General features: G+C 37.6%; 1 protein-coding gene across 1 annotated transcript in view; it reads right to left on the reverse strand.

Annotated features, from left to right (window-relative positions):
• SLC10A2 (solute carrier family 10 member 2) overlaps window positions 1–19,727 on the reverse strand; it is a 31,078-nt gene extending 11,351 nt beyond the window's left edge. The window contains exons 1-2 of the mRNA XM_007957260.2: window positions 19,345–19,727; window positions 725–843 (exon numbers count right to left, since the gene is read on the reverse strand). Of these exons, the coding sequence (XP_007955451.1) occupies window positions 725–843; window positions 19,345–19,721 (496 nt within the window). The 5' untranslated portion in view covers window positions 19,722–19,727. The remainder of the gene's footprint in view (window positions 1–724; window positions 844–19,344) is intronic.
• Between the last annotated feature and the right edge of the window lie 2,565 nt (window positions 19,728–22,292).

Below are 22,292 nucleotides of genomic sequence, written 5' to 3' on the forward strand. Positions count from 1 at the left end.
TTTTTTTTTTTTTTTAATTTCTTAAATTTGAGTATTTGAGTGCCAACTCCCATTATTTTTAAGTAGAAATGATCTGATCCACAACTGATTACAATTGATCATAGAGATAGTGCAGAATTAGGCAGCATTTTCTTCTGCTGTACATGGGGTCACCATGAGTCAGAGGTTGACCCAACAGCACCTAACAACAATAGTAAAACTCTAGATGAAAGAAAAAATGGAAATTCTTATGCATTAGTAACTTAAGCCTCCTCATGCCCAGAATGATTGTAGGAGGAGGGGACTGTTTAAGTTGGTCCCTCTCTTTGATTATTTGAATTGAAGAAAAAGCAGGTTCTCCTACGGGGTCAAATTTGGGAATTTGGTGGCATAGTGCCTAAGACATTTGGCTGTTAACTAGAAGGTTGGCAGTTCAAACTCACCATCCACTCTGTGGAAGAAAGACTGGCAATCTACTTCCATAAAGATTTACCACCCTGGAAACCCAAAGGGGGTCACTTTGAGTTTGAGTTAACTTGATGGCACTGAGTTTAGTTTTTGTTTTTTGAACACTCATTCAAATGCAGGAATTGTTTGTAAAGGAATCTTTATTGGGCATAAACTGTCACTCATGCAAGGAAATGGTAAATAATAGCTGGGTCTGAACCTTGTTCGAAAACCCAGTAGGGGATAAACAGAAGAGTAGGAGGGTAATATTAAAAAATCTTGCAAAAGAATGACTTACCTATGCTATCATAGGGAATTACAATCGTCCCAGCATCAGCCCACATTTTGGTATAGATAAAGAGACACAATGGCATCATTCCCAGGGCAAGCAGTGTGGAACATGTGGTCATGCTGACACTGAAAAGAAAGAGGTAAGTTGACAGGCATGTCCACTTGGGCTTTCTATGTAAGAGTTTGTTTCAGTTTTTGCTTCAGGAATAGAAAGTCCTTCAAAAGACTATCTCAACCAATAGCATCCTGTGGTATGATAGCCAGAAATAGACGTGTGGGCAAGTTTGTATAGGAAGGGCCTTGATAGAATGATGAGATCCATTGTTGGTGTCATTGTACCTTGTCTTGTGCCATCTCACTCTCCCCATGTGTTCTCAAGTATCAAAGAAGATATTTAATAACAGTTTAAACCTACTATTAAACAATGCACAAAGTGCTCAGATGTGATACCCTTTGAACCTCTGGTCAGACAATAGCAGACACATTTATACCGGCCAAATTTTCACTGGGCTTTGTGTGGCTGACTTGGTGTAAGATGGCCCTCCTTTAAACCAAGATGAGCTCTTGGTGGAGAATGCATGTCTGAAGAAGGAGCCTTAGTGTCTTTTCTTAAAGGAGACAAATTATGGGCCAAATGGCTGTAGCTTGAGAAAAGAAGAAGTTGACTTATAAAACAAAAGAAAACCTGTAGTCAGGGATGGTAGTCCTGGAGTCTTAGAACTGAGTTAGTTGCTAAGAAATTTGCCAAAAATGTGTTCAGAAGAAGCAAGGTTTGTTGTGACTCTTCTTGAGAGCATTTATACTTTAGAAAGTGGATTTGACCAAGTAAGTAGATTTTGTCTAAGTGAGTACATTTTGGTTTTGATTCTGAGGAATTAATATCAAATGATGCTATTTTTGGCACTGTTAAAGCTGTTGTAAGAGAGTTTTTTTGGTCAGTGGGTCTTTGTGATCCCTTCAAATTGCATCCTGTACAGGGCACATTCTCTGCCTGTGGAACATAGCAGTTAAAAGCCTCTTTTTTCTCTGATCCAGACTGTTTGGGTTTGAAGAGGTATTGTCACTTACTATGTGACCTTGGGTAATTTACTTGACTTCTCTGTGCCTATTTTCTTATCTGTAAAATAAAGATAATAATAGTCTTTCCCCTCATAGATTGTGAAGATTAAATGAGCCGATGGTGTGTCCTACTTAGTGTGGGCAACTCTTTAAGAGATAGATCCTATTAGTATCTATATAGCCATACATTTGTATTACAGTATAACTGAGAATCAGGAAATTCTAAGAGCAATTGTTTGGAAAGCCCCCTTCTCCAATAACTGTAATATTAAGAGCTATTAAAGTAGTGATTTCTTTAAAGTATTATGTGCATACTTGAAGGAAAATGCTAAAAATTTACACTCCCTTCCGATGGCACATAACAACAACAACATGCTAGGGAAGAGGTAATCTTGGTGATGCAGTGGTTAAGTATTTAGCTGCTAACCAAGAGGTCAGTGGTTCAAACCCACCACTGCTCCACAGGAGAAAGATGTGGCAGTCTGCTCCCATAAAGATTCCAGCCTTGGCCTGGACAGAATGGGAGAAAAATGTAGAACAAAATTCAAAATCATACAAAAAACCACACTTACTGGTCTGATAGAGACTGCTAGAACACCTTTAGTATCTCTTAGGCACCCTTCAAACATGGAGCTGACATTCCCCTGGGAATCATAGTTTAGTCAAACAACAGACAGGCATCTAAAGTCAATGGTAACACTTTTAAGGAATGTAATCCTTAGAACGGGAGCTCTGGTAGCACAGTGGCTAAGGTACTTGACTGTTAACCAGAAGGCTGGCAGTTCAAACCCACCAGCCACTCCTCTGAAGGAATATGGGGCAATCTACTTCCATAGTGATACTGCCTCGGAAACCCAAGGAGGGGTCTCTATGAGTCAGGTCTGACTCGATGGCACATAACAACAACAACACTCCTTAGAACAATTAACTATCTGAGACCAAGAGGGCAGCATTTGCTCAAAACAAAGCTTAGAAGGCAAGAAGGGGCAGGAAAGAAGGACACATGGAAATAAGGAACCCAGAGGGGAAGTGGGAAGAGTGCTGTTGTTAGTTGTTGTTGTTAGGTGCTGTCAAGTCAGCTCCAACTCATAGCAACCTTGTATACAACAGGACAAAACACTCTCAGTCTTGTGCCAGCCTCACAATACTTGCTATACCTGAGCCCATCATTGCAGCCACTGTGTCAATCCATCTCATTGAAGGCTTTTCCCTTTTTTGTTAACCCTCCACTTTACCAAGCACGATATCCTTCTCCAGGAAATGGTTCCTTCTGACAACATGACCAAAGTAGGTGAAACAAAGTCTGCCCATTCTTGCATCCAACGAGCATTCCGGCTGCACTTCCTCCAGGGCAGATTTGTTAGTTCTTCTTGCAGCCTATGGTACTTTCAGTATTCTTTGCCAGCACCATAACTTAAAAGCATCAACTCTTCTTTGCTCTTCCTTATTCATTGTCCAGCTCCCACATGCATATGACGTGATTGAAAATACCATGGCTTGGGTCAAGCATACCTTAGTCTTCAAAGAGACATCTTTGCTCTTCATCACTTGAAAGAGGTCTTTTGCAGCAGATTTGCCCAGTGCAATACATTGTCTGATGTCTTGACTGCTGTTTCCATTGGTGTTGATTGTGGAACCAAGCAATGTGAAATCCTTGACAACTTTAATATTTTCTCCACTTATCATGGTGCTACTTATTGGTCCAGTTGTGAGAATTTTCATTTTTTTTATATTGAGATGTAATTCATATTGCAGACTGTAGTCTTTAATCTTCATCAGTAAGTGCTTCAAGTCATCCTCGCTTTCAGCAAGCGAAGTTGTGTCATCTGTGTCTTGTAGGCTGTTAATGAGTCTTCCTCTAAACCTGATGCCATGTTCTTCTTCATATAATCCAGCTTCTCAAATTATTTGCTCCACCTAAAGATTGAATGGGGTGAATGGATACAACCCTCCCTTCCTGATTTTAAACCATGCAGATCTTCTTGTTCTGTTCAGACGACAGCCTTCTGGTCTATATACAGGTTCCTCATGAGCACAATTATGTGTTCTGTAATTCCCATTCTTCTCAGTGTTATCTATAATTTGCTAGGATCCACAATCAAATGTTTTGCATGGTGCATAAAACACAAGTAAACATCTTTCAGGTATTCTTTGCTTTCAGCCAAGATCCATCTGACATCGTCAATGATATCCCTCATTCCATGTCCTTTTCTGAATCAAGCTTATATTTCTGGAAGTTATTTGTCAATATACTGCTTAAACCATTTTTTAATTATCTTCAGCAAGATTTTACTTGCATGTGATGTTAATGATAATCTTCAATAGTTTCCACATTCTGTGGGATCATCTTTCTTTGGAATGGGTACTGATATGGATCTCTTCCAGTCAGTTGGCCAGGTAGCTGTCTTCCAAATTTCTTGGTATATACAAGTGAGTGCCTCCAGAGCATCATCCATTTTTTGAAACATTTCAGTGTGTATTCCATCAATTTCTGGAGTCTTGTTCTTCACCAATTCCTTCAGTGCAGCTTTGACTTCTTTCTTATACCATTGGTTTCAATACCATTGGTCCTTGATCATATCCCACCTCCTGAAATGGATGACCATCAACCAACTCTTTTTGGTACAGTGACTCTGTGCATTTCTTCCATCTTCTTTTGATGTTTCTTGCATCATTCAATATTTTTCCCATAGAATCTTTCAATATTGCAACTGGAGGACTGAATTTTGCTCAAGACTTGAAGAGTGCTGTTACACTGAGGGAACTGTACCTAATGATATAAATTAGTTACAATTAATAAGTTGCAGCTATATAAATTGTTGAATGGAAAACTAATTTGCTCTGTAAACTTTCACGGAAACCACAGTTAAAAAAAAAGAGAAGAAGAAACAGTGTACAAGAAGCAATGTTAAATAAATTAGTAAAACTGAAAAAAATATTACCTCCTAGGACAAGTATGGGGCATTTCTACCCACCTATAGGGTCACTATGAGTGGAATCAACTTGGTGACAATAAGCTTATGCTAAGGAAAGCAGCTAAAGTTGAGAAATTTTATTTCCTTGTATTTAACTAAGCACACATTTTGCCAAATAAAGGAAGAGGGGAAAAGTCCATAAGGTTGCTTAATGTTAGGTAGCATCTAGTCAGTTCTGACTCACACAGGCTCTGTACAATAGACTGAAACATTGCCCAATCCTGCACTATCTTCACAATCTTTGCTACATTTGAGCCTATTGCTGCAGCCACTGTCCATGTATCTCCTTGAGGATCTTCCTCTTTTTTCCTGACCCTCTATTTTACCAAGCATGATGTCCTTCTCCAGGGACTGGTGCCTCTTGATAATATGTCCAAAGTACATGAGATGAGGTCTCACCATATTAGGTTCTAAGGAGCATTCCAGCTGTACTTCTTCCAAAATAGATTTCTTCATTCTTCTGGCAGTCCATGGCATATTCAATATTATTCACCAGCACCAAAATTCAAAGGCATCATGTCTTCTTTGGTCGTTCTTATTCATTATCCAGCTTTCACATGTGTCTGAGGCAGCTGAAAATACTATGGCCTGAGTCAGGTGCACCTTAGTCCCCAGAGTGACATCTTTGGCTGTTAACAATTTAAAGAGTTCTTTTGCTGCAGATTTGCCAATGCAATACGATGTTTGATTTCTGGACTTTTGCTTCCATGGGCATTGAATGTAGATCCAAGTAAAATGAAATCCTTGACAACTTCATTCTTTTCTCCATTTATCATGATGTTGTTTATTGGTCCACTTGTGAGGATTTTTGTTTTCTTTATGTTGAGGTGTAATCCATGCTGAAGGCTGTAGTCCTTGATCTTTATCAGTAAGTGCTTCAAGACCTCTTCACTTTCAGAAGGCAAAGTTTTGTCATCTGTTTAAATCACAAGTTGTTAAAGTGTCCTTCCTTTAATCCTGATCCACATTCTTCTTCATATACTACAGCTTCCTAGATTATTTGCTCAGGATACTGATTCACTTTTCTTGATTTTTAAACCATGTAGTATTCCTTGTTTTGTTTGAAAAACTGCCTCTTGGAATATGTACAATTTTCCAATGAGCAAATTAAGTGTTCTGGAATTGCCATTCTTCAAAGTGTTATTCATCATTTCTTATGATTCACACAGTCTAATGCTGTTACATAGGTAAACATCTTTCTAACATTCTCTGCTTTCAGCCAAGGTCAGTCTGACATTAGCAGTGATATCCCTCATTCTTTGTCTTCTTCTGAATCTGGCTTGAATTTCTGACTGTTCCCTGTCAATGTACTGCTGAAACTGTTTTTTAAATTTTCTTCTGCAAAACTTTACTTGTGTGTAATGTTAATGATATTGTGTGATAATTCCCACATCATATTGGATCACTTTCTTTGGAACAGGCAAAACTATAGTTCTCTTCCTGTCATTTTCCAGGTAGCTATTTTCCAAGTATCTTCGCATAGATGAATGAGTCCTTCCAGCATTTCATTTGTTTGTTGAAATATCTCAATTGATATTCTCTTAATTCCTGGAGGATTGTTTTTCACTAGTGCCTTTGGTGTAGCTAAGGCTTCTTCCTTCAATATCATCAGTCCTTGATTATATGCTACTCCTGAAATGCTTGTACATCAACCAATTCTTTATGGTATAGTGCCTCTGTGTATTCCTTCCATCTTCTTTGGATACTTCCTGCATTATTCAATTTATTCCCTATAGAATCCTTCAATATTGCAACTTGAGGCTTGAGGTTTTTTTTCAGTTCTTTTAGTTTGAGAATGTTGAGAATTTTCTTCCCTTTTTGTTTTCTAACTGCAGATCTTTACTTTGTCTTCCCCTGCTGCCCTTTAAAACCTTCTCTTTAGCTCTTTTACTTCATCATTTCTTCTATTCACTTCAGCTATTCTACATTCAACAGAAAGTTTTGGAGTCTCTTGTGATATCCATTTTGGTCTTTTTTATTCTTTTTCATCTTTTTAATGACATTTTCTTTTCTTCATGTATGATGTCCTTGATATCATCCTATAACTTGTGGGCTGTTTGGTCATTGGTATTCAATGCATCAGATCTATTCTTGAGATGGTCTCTAAATTCAAGTGGGATACACTCAAAGTCTTGTTCAGCTCTGATTTTAATTAGGATTTGTTTTAATTTTCTTCACCTTCAACTTGAACTTGTTTATGAACAAGTTCTGTTTGGGCACTGGCCTTGTTCTGACTGATGATGTTGAACTTCTCCATCATCTGTTTCCACAGATGTAGTCTATTTAATTCCTGTGTATTCCATCTGATGAAGTTCACATGTATAGTTACCATTTTTGTTGTAGGAAACAGTTATTCACTGTAGAAAACAGTGAATAGGCTGTTGGTCTTGAGAAATTCTGTCATGTAATTGTTGGCTTAATCTTTATCACCAAAGCGGTGTTTTCCAACTAGTTATCTTTCTTCTTTGGTTCCACTTTTGCATTCTGTGTTAGGCTGGGTTCTCTATAGAAGCAAAACAAGTAAAGCTTATATATATATCTGTAAATATATATATATATATATATAGAGAGAGAGAGAGAGAGAGAGAGAGAGAAGGAGGGAGGGAGAGGGAAGGAGAGAGAAAGAGAAAGAGAAATTTATTTTAGGAAAATGGCTCACACACTTATCGAAGCTGGACAGTCCTAAGTTCTTGGATCAAACATCAAGCTGGAGGCTTTTCCTGACTCACGCAGCTGCAGGGGCTGATGAGCTCAAGGTTGGCAGACAGTATACTGGCTGTTGACTCCAACAACTGATGAATCCCAGATCACTAGGCTGAATGTGGATTGCTCACTCACAGACAGTTGTAGGCAGCACAACAGGATCCAGATCCACAGAAGAGTTTCTCACTTTCCCAGGATGTCCATAAATATATTGGAAGCAGGTCACACCCCTAAGTAAACTCCCTTTCAATGGATTAGTTGCTCAAAACATATACATCCAATCTCATCATGGAAATAATCCACATCACAACTGCTTAAATCACTCAGAATTGTGGTCTAGCCAGGTTGACACACAACTCCAACTATCACAGTCCACCCCTTGTCAACTTGACAGGTGTGTACATCTCCTTAACCATACATAATCTCTAAATAGGACAATTATAAAGTCATATTTGCACTTAATATGATACACTAACATGCATGCAACTGAAATGCATTAACCCTGTTTACATTCCATAGTCCATAACAGAAGGAAACAAAAATATTTGATACACATATCCACTGAAGAAATATAACAATCATAGTCCTCATCTCTGCAACTATTACATATTCAATTCACTGGTAATTATCACTGCATCTTGATTTCATGTTTGATCAATTTCAGACTGTAGAAGTTGGTAAAAATCTTTGCTTTCTTCATCCTTGGGATTAATGATTGGTGCGTAAACTTGAACAACAGTCATATTAACTGGTGTTCCTTGTAGAAGTATAGATGTTACCCTGTCACTGAGAGCACTGTATTTCAGGATAGATCTTTTAATGTTCTTTTGGAAGATGAATACAATTGTGACACCATTCCTCTACAATTTGTCATTCTTAGTATAGTAGACCATATGATAGTCTGATTCAATACCAGTCCATTTTGGCTCATTCCCTCAAGCCTTCCATTTCATTTTTGAGAACTTCTAATATTCCTAGATGCATACTTTATACATTCTACATTTTTGTTATTGTGGTAGTTAAGATTGTATGTCAACTTGGCTTGGCCTGGTTGAGTGGCTGAGCAACTAACTGGTGATAGTTATTTTCTATGGTGAAACTGGCAATTAACCCCATGTGGTATGTACCACAAGCAGTTGAGTAGCTGCTTTAGGGATGTGGTCTGCTTCCCGTATATAAGAAGCAGCTTTGGGAATGGTCTCTAGTCTTTTGGCTTGAATGCTTCATGTAGCCAAGTCATTGTTCAACAGCCTGCCATGTCCTGCCAATCTTGGGACTTCATCTGGACTTGAATTAGTGGCTTGCCATGTTGTTTGGTAACATTGAGACTGTGCCTTTTTACTTGTCAACCTCGGGCTTGTCAGCCTCAGCAACCAGCAGCTGCCTGAGTAAAGAAAAGCATCCAGCTTCAGTGGGCCAGAAACAGGAGGCAGAGCTGAATCCCAAGGTTGAGGGGCTTTTATTCAGCCCCTAGAGTGTGTCACTTTGAGCTCAGACTTAAAGCCTCCAAAATTGTAAGAGAATAAACTCCTGTTTGTTTAAGCCATCCCATTTGTGGTATATTCCTGTGAGAGCAGCACTAGGTAACCAAAACAATTATTAAGGGATATTTGAAGCTATTTCTTCTAATTTTGAGTCTACCACTTGTTTGTTAGTTTTTCATACTGTGGTGGCTTGCATATTTCAGTGATACTAGAAACTATACCACTGGTATTTAAAATACCAACAGGATCACCAATGGTGGGCAATTTTCAACAAAGCTTCCAGACTACTACAGACTGGGAAGAAGGACCTGGTGATCTACTTCTGAAAAAATTGGCCGGTGAAAACTTTAGGTATAGCAGTGAAACATTATCTGATAGAGTGCCACTCAAACCATGACAGGGGAAGGGCTGTCTCCTCAATGTAGAGTTGATCTTAATGATGCAGATGGAGTAAAACTTTCAGGATTTTTATTTGCTGATGTGTCGCAACTCAAAACGAGAAATAAAATGGCTTAACTTCCCTAATAATCACTGTTTAGCAGGGACAATCTCACTTAAAATGTGTTTAAAAGATTTAGATTAAATATTTGTATTAATACAGCTAAAGTGTTGTAAAAATAGCCAATGCCAGAGATGTATGTAAAACATTTTCTAAGAAGTTCCTCTATTTTGGTCATAGGTTAACTGAATTTAAATACAAAATGGGATGCAAAAGGAGAGTCCTCAAACACAACAAAACAAAACAAAAACCGAATTCACTGCCATTGAGTCGATTCCAACTCATAGTGACCCCCATATGTTTCTGAGGCAGTAAATCTCTAGGGAAGTGGTTTGCCCCATCTTCCTTCCACAGGTGGCAGGTGAATTTGAATTATCAATTCTTCTGGTTTGCAGTCAAATGTCGTATTAATAGTGCTTTCTACTACTTATAATTAAAGTGCTGAGATTTGTAAAATGATTTTCCTGCTTTCCTTTCCTTCCTCCCTTCCTTTAACATTCTCAAATTTCTTTTTAAAAGTGAATTAGAATGGACTTAATGTTATCCCCATCATAAAATCATTTTTATTTATGTGTATCCAATAAGTTATCTAGAGTGGAAGAGACAGGGAAGGCAGTATTCATCACCTATATTATAGTGAAGAAAAGAGAATTTTGTTCTTTTGTTTGTTTTAAGTTGTGAGAACAATGTTTAAAAGAAAATCTTTTTATCTCCTTGTTTTTTCTTTCCAATTTCTTCATCAAAGTTTCAATTCTGAACTGTTGTTAAGAAGATTTATGACATTGATCACTGTTTTGAGTTTGGAAATAACAGCTTCTTAGAAACAAGGAGAAGGGGCCAGATCAGAGTTTGGGAAGGAAATGGTTTAGATTTAGTTGGGGATCTTAACCACGTTGTTGTTAAGATGTCTTTTGCAGCAGATTTGCCTAGTGCAAGATGATGTCTGATTTTCTTGACTGCTGCTTCCATGGGTGTTGATTGTGGATCCAAGTAAAATGAAATCTTTGAAAATTTCAATCTTTTCTCTATTTATCATGATGTTGATTATTGGTCGAGTTGTGAGGACATTTGTTTTCTTTATGTTGAGGGGTAACCCATACTGCAGATTGAAGTGAAGTCTTTGATTTTCATAAGTAGGGGCTTCAAGTTCTCTTCACTTTCAGCAAGCAAGGTAGTGTCATCTGTATGTCACACGTTGTTAATGATTCTTGCCCCAAACCTGATACCACAGTTCCTCTTCATATAGTCCAGCTTCTTGGAGTATTTGCTCAGCATACAGATCAAATAAGTATGATGGAAGGATACAACCCTGATGCACATCCTTTCTGATTTTGAAACTATGCAGTATTTCCTTGTTCTGTTCGAATGACAGCCTTCTGGTCTATGTACAGGTTCCTCATGAGCACAATTACGTGTTCTGGGATTCCCTTTCTTTGCAATGTTATCCATAATTTGTTATGATCCACATGATCAAATGCCTTTGCATAGTCAAAGAAACACAGGTAAACATATTCCTGGTATTCTTTGCCTTCAACCAAGATCCATCTGACATCAGCAACGATATTCTTTGTTCCATGTCCTCTCCTGAATTCAGCTTGCATTTCTGGAAGTTTCCTGTCAATATACTGCTGCAATCATTTTTGTGTTATATTCAGCAAAAATTTACTTACATTTGGCATTAATGATATTGTTCAATAATTTCCACATTCTGTTAGATCACCTTTCTTTGGAATGAGCCCAAATATGGATCTCTTTCAGTCAGTTGGCCAGGTAGCTGTCTTCCAAATTGCTAGGCTTAGATAGGTAACGACTTTCAGTGCTTCATCCATTTGTTGAAATATCTGAATGGGTAGTCTGTCAATTCCTGGATCCTTGTTTTTCACCAAGTCCTTCAGTTCAGCTTCAACTTCCTCCTTCAATACATTGGTTTTGGCCATATGCTAGCTCCTGAAATAGTTGAACGTCCACCTATTCTTTTTGGTAAAATTACTGTGTATTCTTTCTGTCTTTGTTTGATTCTTCCTGTATCATTCAATATTTTGCCCATAGAATCCTTCAATATTCCAACTCAAGGCTTGAATTTTTTCTTTAGCTCTTTCAGCTCGAGAAATGCTGAGCATGTTTTTCCCCTTTGGTTTTCTAAAGGTCTTTGCACATTACATTATAATACTTTGTGTTCTTAAGCTGCTCTTTGAAGTCTTCTGTTCAGCTCTTTTATCTTATCATTACTTCCTTTTGTTTTAGCTACTCTCCAATCAAGAGCATGTTTTAGAGTCTCTTCTGACATTCATTTTGGTCATTTCTTCTTTTCCTGTGTTTTTAAATGACATTTTGCTTTCTTCATGTATGATGTTCTTGATATCCCCACAACTGATCTGCTCTCTGGTCACTGCATCAAATCTATTCTTCACATGGTCTCTAATTTCAGGTGGGCTATAATCAAGGTCATATTTTGGCTCTCATGAACTTGTTTTAAGTTCAAGCTTCAACTTGAACTTGCATATGAGAAATTGATAGGGCTTTTCACAGTCAGCGCCTGGTCTTATTTTGGCTGAAGATATTGAGCTTCCCTATTGCCTCTTTCTACAGAGTAGTTCATTTGATTCCTGTGTATTCCATCTGGTAAGGTCCATTTGTCACTATTTATGTTGATGAATAAAGGTATTTGCAATGGATAAGTTGTTGGTCTGCAAAATTCTGTCATGAGATCTCCAGCATCATTTTTGTCATCTAGATCATATCTTCCAACCACTGATGCTTCTTCCTTGTTTCCAATCTTTGCATTCCAACCACCAGCAATAATCAATACATCTTGATGGCATGTTTGGTCAATTTCAAACTGCATGAGTTCATAAAAATCTTCAATTTCTTCCAACTTTTGCTTTGATGGTTGCTTGGTATATAAATTTGAGTAATAGTCATATTAACTGGTCTTCTGCGTAGGTGTATGGATATTATCCTATCACTGACAGCATTGTACTTCAGGATGGATCTTGAAATATTTTTAGTGACAATAAATGCCACACCATTTCTCTTTAATTTGTCATTCCTGTCATAACAGACCACTTGATTGTCTGATTCAAAATGGCAATCTCAATGCATTTCAGCTCACTAATGCTTAGGCTATTGATCTTTATGTGTTCCATTCCATTTTTGACAACTTCCAATTTTCCTAGATTCATACTTGGTACATTCCACATTCTAATTACTAATGAATGTTTGTAGAAGCTTCTTCCTATTTTGGGTCATGCCTTATAAGCAAACAAGCTTCTGGAAGCTTTACTCTATCCATGTCATTAGGGTCAAGTCTACTTTGAGGAGGCAGCTGTTCCCCAGTGTTATTTTGCCTTCCAACCGGAGGGGCTTATCTTCCAGCATTGTATCAGACAATATTATTCATAAGAGTTTCAGTGGCCAGTTCTTTCAGAAGTGGTGACCTCACCTTTCTTCCCAGTCTTTCAAAGTTTGGAAGCTCTACTGAAACCTGCCCACCGTGGGTGACCCTTCTGGTATTCAAAATACAGATGGCATAGCTACTGTTGCACAGCAACATGCAAACTACCATAGTACAACAAACTGACAAACAACTGGTAGACAGACAAGTCAATGATAAGGAATACAAAAGATTATAATAATGTTAGAAGTGAAACACTAAATTTTAAAGGTCAGTGCAAATGTTCATTGGTATTACTAAAAACAGGAGATGTACTAAGTGACAGAAATAATGTAGACAATGATTAAGAGCCTAGTCTGAATTCAAATTCTGAGGCTCTTATGCATTGCCTTTGTGACCTTGGTCAAGTTTGTGATCCTTAGTTCTATTATCTGTCAAATGAATAAAATGATAGTCCTTATCTCTGAGGATTGTTTTGAAGATTAAGTAAACCAATGTATTTAAAGTACTTAGCACTATGGATGGCACATAATGATGAGCCCATGCACAACAGAACAAAATGCTGCTCCATACTATATGATCCCCATGATCAGTTTTGAATCTTATCATTTGGACCCATAGAGTTTTCATTGGTTGATTTTTGACTGATTTTCAGAAGTAGATCGTTAGGATTTTCTTTCTGGTCTGTCTAAGTCTGGAAGCTCCACTGAAACTTGTTCAGCATTATAGCAACATAGAAGCCTCCACTGACAGGTGGTGGATGTGCATGAAGTACACTGGCTACAAATTGAACCCTTGTCTTCTACATGGAAAGCTAGTGTTCCACAACTAAATTACCATCACCTTCATGACACCAAATAGTGCCCTAACAGTATTAGCTAGTGAAGTAAAACTAAAAGCTATATGAAAAAAACAAATCTTGATTAATTTGGAAGAAAGATGTCAAAAGGTGTTGGGTTACTTCTGTTAGAATAGAGAGGAGATGGACAATTATGTGGTTGAAATGGAAAATATTTCTTTGGGTTTGTGATAAGTAAGAGGATCATGGATCTTGTAGCACTAAAATAACTGTTAGTACTGAAGTGGAAGATGAAAAAAAATGTAACAGTATTTGGCTTAAAAATAAGGTTGCAGTAGAAAAACCTAGAAAATAATGGTGTAGAAAGTAGGTGGCAATAATGAAATTGGGAAAATGAAGAAATGGATGTATTAGGAGGGATTCCCCAAAGATTAAGTCAAACAAAGGTGTATGAGGGAAAAATCCTTCCTCAGTATGGTTGAAGTCATTGCTAAGGTAGGAGGGACATGCTATTGATCTATAACTGAGAAAATGCAAAGAAGTGTATGGTAACTGAGCCATGAGCCTTGACTACAACAGATCTAATATGAAAACATCTTCATTTCTCACTGAAACGATTTGTGCATATGATGCTCACAGAACAAATGTAACAAGTAAAAAAATATATACAGATCAGATTCACAAGCAACTACTTCCCAGGTTGGGATAAGTTGAAATATCAGTTTCAACTGTATTTCAATTATTATGCCTTTCAATAGGTAGGGATAAGGTTTTTTTTTTTTTTTTTTTTTTCTCCTTTAAGCCACTAGAGATTTCAAAATGCAATGGCTTCATAGGCTTGGGAGAAATGATAGGATGAGGGAAAAATATTTTATTTTCTTCTTCTGCTAACTACATCTAGGAAAGTGAAAGCCAGGTGCAGTTTTTTTGCTGGTATTTTGTGATATTAGTTCAATTACTGTAGATATTTATTAATCTAAACAATCATATTTTCACTGCTATTGTTAGAATTCAATTGGGATGGAGATAGTAAACATCCAAGAGTACAAAATTGGAAATATAAATGGTAGATAAGATTATATCTAAATAAACTAGTGTGAGACCTTTAGTTAGCTGAAACTCACTTCAAAAGAAGAAAAAATTCTTTTCCATTTTCCAATAGCTTAAGTTTTACTTCCTTCATTTGTTTCAAAGAAAAATTGATATATATATATATTTTTCCTAACACATACAAGACATGATGCCATTTTCTTATATAACAGGTTCATTTAACCTTCTTTTGGTGATTTGAGGTCATTGCAATAAATGTTATTATTTGCTATGCTAAAATACAATGGTATTTCCTGGTCTTATTGTGTTCATAAAGTTGTTTATCCCAAAAATAGATGAAGCAAAGACTGCTAAGTTTTGTGTCTTCTTAGTTTTGTAGGCATTTTATTTTTCTCCCTTGGGATCAGGCTTTCCAGGCCACTTGCTGCTGTTGGACTCATGCCTACCTCTCTAGCACCCTTTCCTATTTCCTGTTTCTGATCTTCTACGTGCTGGGAAATTGCATAATAGATCTTTAGAATTAGGAAAGTAAGTAAGTCCCAAGTGAGAAAAGTTTATGAGAGTAAGTGGAATTTATTTTGGGTGTGCAAGATGTTTTATTGGGTCTTGTTTGAGTCTAGATAGGTGAGGTTGCTATACCTAGGTGACAATTGGACTGTAGAGGTGTTGGTGTTATGTATACTTTGCAAGACAAGGGGGATCTGTGAAGTGCACTCTATATAATTAAAATTAAAATTTTCATTGCCTATTTCACATTACAGGGTTTATTCAGATTTGTATAAACTGATTCAACTGGATGTTTTCTACCAAGTTTTCACATTCCCCTCAGTTTTAATTTCTTAGTAGTTTGTTATTTACAGGAATTGTTATACTAGGTAGACAAATATTACATAATCATCTTCTGTTTCAAGAGAAATAAGATTTCCTTAAAACCACATAAAACTGTAACTTGGCATTTACAGCTTTAGCTTGGAGAAGGGAATCCACTTCAATAGCCAAGCAACCTTATGTCATACATATGTTTCTCTGTTACATTATGATTACATACTGTGTGGCACAAAACTCCTTCACTTTGTTAAAACATTATAAACATTGTGTTTAAGCTGTTTAAAACCCATTGCCATCAAATTGGTTCCATCTTATAGCCACCCTGTAGGATAGAGTAGAACTGCCCCATAGAGTTTCCAAGGCTGTAAATCTTCATGGAAGCAGACAGACTGCCTAATCTTCCTCCGACAAAACAGCTGGTAAATTTGAATCACCAACCTTTTGCTTAGCAGCCTAATGCTTTAAACACAGTTCCCAGAACACTGTTTAGAATATTGTTTAGTGGAGGTCAAAAATCCCATAGCAATTGTGTTCACTTCCTTCCATTGAATAGGTAGGTGATAGCTTTTAGAAGGCTTTTTAGAAGCCTTACCTTTGTGTGTCTATGCTATCAAAATAAGCTGAAGTCTTAAAAATAACTTATTGTTATATTATGGTTCACAGATCAACTAAACCTAACAGCACTTGTTAATGAGATTTTTTCCCAACCCTGATGCTGCATTCTTCTTCATATAGTCCAACTTCTTGGATTGTTTCCTCAGCATACAGATTTGAATAAATATAGTGAAAGGATGCAACCCTGATACACAGCTTTCCTGATTTGAAACCCAAAAGTACCGCCTTGTTCAGTTAGAATAACTGCGTCTTGGTCTACATATAGGTTTCTCATGAGCACAATGAAATGTTCTGGCATTTCCATTCTTCACAATGTTATACTTAATTTGTTGTTATTATCCACACAGTCAAATGCCTTTGCATAGTTGTGATATAGTGAATTACATGGTATGGCTTTTCTAGCCATAGTCTTTGTAACTCCCACCAGATTACTGTGAGTAACTGCTTTTAAACTCTTGATTGTTAAAGTCATCTACTCGGGGTATTTCTGTTGGAACAGCACAAAATAATCTTCTGGAAAGCATGCTCTCAAGTGTGTAGAACACTGATGTTGGGATTGGTTGGTTTCACCACTCTATCAGGCTTAAAATGAGTTCTCCTAGAGCCAGAATCCAATCCCACAGCTTGCTGAGAGAGACACTGGGCTGAGAGAGATGCCTGGCTTTGAGAGATGCCCAGCTGAGAGACATGTCCAGCTGAGAGACAGTGGCAGTGAAACCAAGAGGCAGGGGACATAGTGGCAGGCTTACCTGGCCCACTGAGGTGGAGGCATGTCTAAGAGCACAGCAGAGGGGAGACTGTCCCGACCAAAGAACTGTATCCTGAGCATGTTCCTGAACTTGAATTGTAGTCTCTTGCTTCCCTAATAAATTCCATAATCTCTGAGTTCCATGTGACCACTGCAATAAATTATAAAACTCATCGGAGAGGTGGTGGGTGCTGTGGGAGGGACAGTTGGTGTCAAGGTTGTTTAAAGGCCTAGAGGGTGGCAGTATCTCTGACCTCATAAGAACAGGCCTTGAGCTGCTGATGGTGATTCTGTCTTCCTCTTGTGAAGTTAGAGGAGGTCAGAAGATGCCACCTCCTTGCCTTTTTAGCAATAATCAGTAAAGCATGGGTAAAGATCTTGCAATCTCTGCTCTCAGCCAAGCTCTATCTGTGTCAGCAATGATATCTCTTGTTCCACGTCCTCTTCTGAATCTGACTTGAATATCTGGTATCCTTGTTGATACACCGTTGCAAGCAGGTTTGAATTATCTTTAGCAAAATTTTACTTGCATGTGGTACTAATGATATTTTTCAATAAATATGCAATCTTGCTTGTTGAAAGTGAAGAAGACTTGAAGCACTTACTTGTGAAGACTACAACCTTCAGTGTGGATTATACCTCAATATGAAGAAAACAAAAATTCTGACAAATGGACTAATAAACAACATCATGATAAATGGAGAAAAAATTGAAGTAGCCAAAGATTTCATTTTACTTGGATCCACAACCAGCATCCATGCAAACAATAGTCAAGAAATCAAATGACGTATTGCATTGGGCAAATCTGCTGCAAAAGATTTCTTTAAACTGTTAAAAAGCAAAGATAGCACTTTGAGGACTAAGGTGCACCTAATCCAGGCCATGCTGTTTTCAGTCACCTCATAAACATGTGAAAGCTGCATAATGAATAATGAAGACAAAGAAGAACTGATGTATTTGAATTATGTGTTGGTGAAGAATACTGGACTGCCAGAAAAAAAAATAAATCTGTCTTGGAAGAAGTACAAACAGAATGCTCCTTAGAAGTGAGGATGAGGAGACTTCATCTCAGGTAGTTTGGTCAAGTCATCATGAGGAACCAGTCCCTGGAGAAGGACATCTTGCTTGGAAAAGTAAAAAGTCAGTGAAAAAGAGGAAGATGTCAGTGAGATGATCTGACGCAGTGGCTGTCACAATGGGCTCAAACATAGTAATGATTGTGAGGTGCAGGCCCAGGCAGTGTTTTGTTCTGTTGTAGGTAGAATCTCTTTGAGTCAGAACTGACTCAAGGGCATCTAACAACAGCAACAATAGCACTTGAAAACCTTTGTTCTTTTATAGGAATTTCCTTAAAACAGCTATAGCAAGGTAGTTACTGTATTTCCTTATGTGAGAAATAAGTAATGTGGAAAAAAAAGGATTATATGTATTTTCTAAAGCTTCTGGAGAAATCAGCACTAGGTGAGATGAGACACACAGTTCCCATTTGTTCATGAGGCGCTTGATCAGTGCAGAATATAGTTTTATATTTTGCAGTGGTTACGTTTCTCTGCTTTAAGCTTCTTTCTTCTGAGTACAGTAGCTGATGATTAATGGACTGATTGCCTACTATACAGTATTTAATAAGCACATGTTATATTAACACCTGGAAGTTTTGCAGAAATGCATACATTTCACAGGAAATGAAGAATTGTGAAGTAAGGAAAAAGACATTTGTCTATTCAACTTACAGCATTAAAATTCACAGTCTAGTCACATTAATGCTTCGTCCTATTTCTATTAGTTTTTTTTTCTTTTTTTCCCCACTGCTAGTTCAGACTGGCACAGGATGAATTGGGGAAATATTGCAATTTAGATTACTCTGTGGGAAGCAGAGAAACCATTTTCTGTTTATCTTATAGTAAGGTAAGCATAATTAAAAAAAAAAAAAAAAAAGCTGCTGTAGGTTTTTTTCCCCCATATAATAAAAGTAGAGGGAAAATGAATGTAAGAATTCTTCTTTAGGTTTTACACCAAGAAAAAGCTTGCCCAAAGAATTGAGATGACTGTTTTCTTTAATGAACAATTTTATTCCATGACTACACTTAGAGCTCTTCATAATTAACCAAAAGTTTTTTTTTCTTTTTTCCCTTTTTTCCTTATGATACCAACACAGAAAACTTTCTTAGCTGCAGCTCGTGGTTTGGAAAAGATTTCTTTTTTGAAAAACTTTGAATCTTTTCCCAGAGATAAACAGCAATTACCCAAATTCCTGTTAACTCAGCTAGATTGAAAAACACAAGCATAAAAAATAACCCTTAAATTCCTATATCTAAACAGCCATGTGGGTTGGCAAGGGAATGCATGGATCCTCTCTTTTTTAAACTCCTTAATGGTACTTCTGCAGCAGATCAGTTGGAAATTCAGAAAGCCATAGACTTCTTAAAAGATTAATTCAATGCAATTGCAATATTTTGAGTTTTAGATATCTTACCTCAAGTCCATGTCGCCATCGACCCAATACGCCAAGATATTGGAAGAAGTTCCTCCGGGACAGCATCCTATGATGAGCACCACCACAGCCTGGATGGGGAGAATGTCAAAGGCAACTGACAGGATGAATCCTGTGAGGGGCATGATTCCAAACTGACAGAGGAAGCCAATAAATATACCCCATGGCCGTTTTAAGTGCCCTACAAATTTCCTGACATCTACATTGCAGCCCATGGAGAACATCACCAAGGCCAACATGATGGTAAGGACAGTACTCAGAACTAAACTTAGAATATAGTTGGAATTACTCTCAGGTAACACACAGGATGCACCATCACAAATAGTTGCATTGGCCAAACAGTTTGTCCAGTTATTCATTGTTGGGTTTGCTGTGCAAATGGCCAATCTCAGAGAAGTACAGATCTCCCAGTCTTGGCTCAGCTGCCAGTTAAGATAAGTAATGCATGTTTCAACTATGTCAAACTTTTAAACCCTTCCTAAACACACGTCACTTGGTGACTCTTTCAATAAACTGTCTCAAAGAAGCAATAAAGAACAGTAAATGCTAGTATGTCAGTTTCAAGGGGGTAACATTACAACACAGCACAAATTATGAGTCATCAAAGTCCAGCAAAATTATTGGTCCAGAGAATTATAATTAATCATTTATTGGCATGATAATGAACTGTTCAGTATTAAAAGAACAGTGTTAATGTTTAATGCCAGGAAGGTTTGTTTAGTAATTTTAGTTAAATGACACTTCAAATCAATTCAGAATATTATGAAACATTGTAGGAATAGAGCTGTTAGAAAGCATATTGTTCACTCAGCTCCATTTAAGTTTGAGGGAAGTGGTGCTCTCTTTGTTTTAACAAGTTGATGACAGGCCTTAAACAGGAACCCAGATCTCCAATTTCCTTGCCCAATAATTTTATTACAGTATCAATTTGTCTCCTGGCAATTGGTCTGTAGCTTTCATAATGTACATTTAAATTTGAGAATCTTCTTGTGCTTTGATTCAAACCTATGGGAGAGTAACATTTAAGAGGATGGAATGCTTTCTACATTGTCTAATGGGAAGGAGTCTGATTTGTACAGCCACTCTCAATTACTTACCCATGCAATTATGTTTGTGTCACCATAGTAACAAAGTGCTTTATAGATAGAGACAATCCAATTATTGGGAGGGATGAACTTTACAGGATTAGGTCAAAGTGACAGGATCTCTTTGTGCTTGGAGTCAGGAACTGAAATTAGAAATTTCTTTTTGTGAAAGTGGTATCCAAAGGAGGTAAATTTTTGTAAATGTCAGAGAGTCAACCTTATGCAGGTCAGAACATTGTTGTTAGGTGATGGCGAGTTGGTTCCGACTCATAGAGACCCTCTGTGCAACAAAACAAAACACTGCCTGGTCCTGCACCATCTTCACAATTGTTGCTGTTGGAGCCCATTGTTGTAGCCACTGTGTCAATCTGTCTCATGGCAGATCTACTTCTTCGCCCACCCTCTTCTTTACCCAGCATTATGTCCTTCTCCAGGGACTAGTCCTTCCTGATAACATTGTCCAAAGTACGTGAGAAAAATCTCACCATCTTCCCTTCTAAGGAGCATTCTGGCTGTACTTCTTTCAAGACAGATTTGTTCCTTCACATAGCAGTCCATGGTCTATTCAATATTATTCACCAACACCATAATTAAAATGCATCAATTCTTCCTGAGTGTTCCTTATTCAACTTCCAGGTTTCCCATGCGTATGAGGAGATTGTAAAGATCATGGGTTGGGTCAGAGGTATCAGTACTAATACTCAAAGTGACATATTTGTACTTTGTATGTTATACTTGGGAAGTAAGATGGGGCAATCTACTTCCATAGTGATACTGCCTTGGAAACCCAAAGAGGGGTCGCAAGTCGGGTCTGACTCAATGGCACATAACAACAAAGACAACAACGTGTTATACTTGAGGGTAAAGGGAAGACGAAAAAGAGAGAGAAGGTATTGTTCTAGTTCTCAGGAATTTATAATCCAGCGATTAAGACAGAACACAGAATGAGAATAAAATTGAATAGATTTGCCATAATGCATAATTCTTAGAAAAGATTTTAATTTATGATTTTATTTACTCATCTTAAATTAAGTAGTATTTTCATGCCCCTTTTGTGTATGAAAGGAGCTCTGGTGGTGCAGTGCCTAAGGCATTTCACTGCTAACTAGAAGGTTGGCAGTTCAAACTCACGGCCACTCTAGTGGAAGAGAGACTGGGCAATTTACTTCTGTAAAGATTTGCTGTTGTTGTTGTTATGTACCTTTACTGCCTCAGAAACCCAACGGGGGTCTATGAGCAGGAGTTGATTCAATGGCAGTTTTTTTTTTTTTTTTTATGTATGAAGGCTTGAGGACCAAAGAGATTAAAGGATATTATATTAAAGTATTATATTAAAGATTACACAGCTAGTAGCTGGAAAAACTGGAACTCATCAAGTAATGCCTGAGAACAGAGCTTCTCAAAATGCAAGTACATATGACCCCCTGGGAACCTTGTTAAATTGTAGATATTGATTCTGTAAGTCTGGAGTGGAGCATCTGCATTTCTAACCAGCTCCTAGGTTGTGTTGATGATGCTAAGCCATGGACCACACTTTGAGTAGCAAAACATTAGAACAATGTTAGGCTGACAACAATTGTATCCAAGCTAAGCTGGTAAAAACTGGATTTATTGGTCACAACTGAAAACAGCATTCACAGAACAACTCAATATGAGCAAATTAATCTGTCACAAATTGAATGAACATGAATGATGGGCAAGGGAAAAGACCATTGAGTAGAGAGATAAATAGAATTAAGTGTCCTGGCCTAATGTTAAGAGTTCTGGTGGCGTAGTGCCTAAGCCATATGACTACTAACCAGAAGGCTAGCAGTTCAAACCTACCAGCCACTCCTTGGAAGGAAG

This window comes from Orycteropus afer, unplaced genomic scaffold, assembly GCF_000298275.1.
Source record: "Orycteropus afer afer isolate SDZICR_OR568_19922 unplaced genomic scaffold, OryAfe1.0 scaffold00724, whole genome shotgun sequence".
Classification (NCBI taxonomy): domain Eukaryota; kingdom Metazoa; phylum Chordata; class Mammalia; order Tubulidentata; family Orycteropodidae; genus Orycteropus; species Orycteropus afer.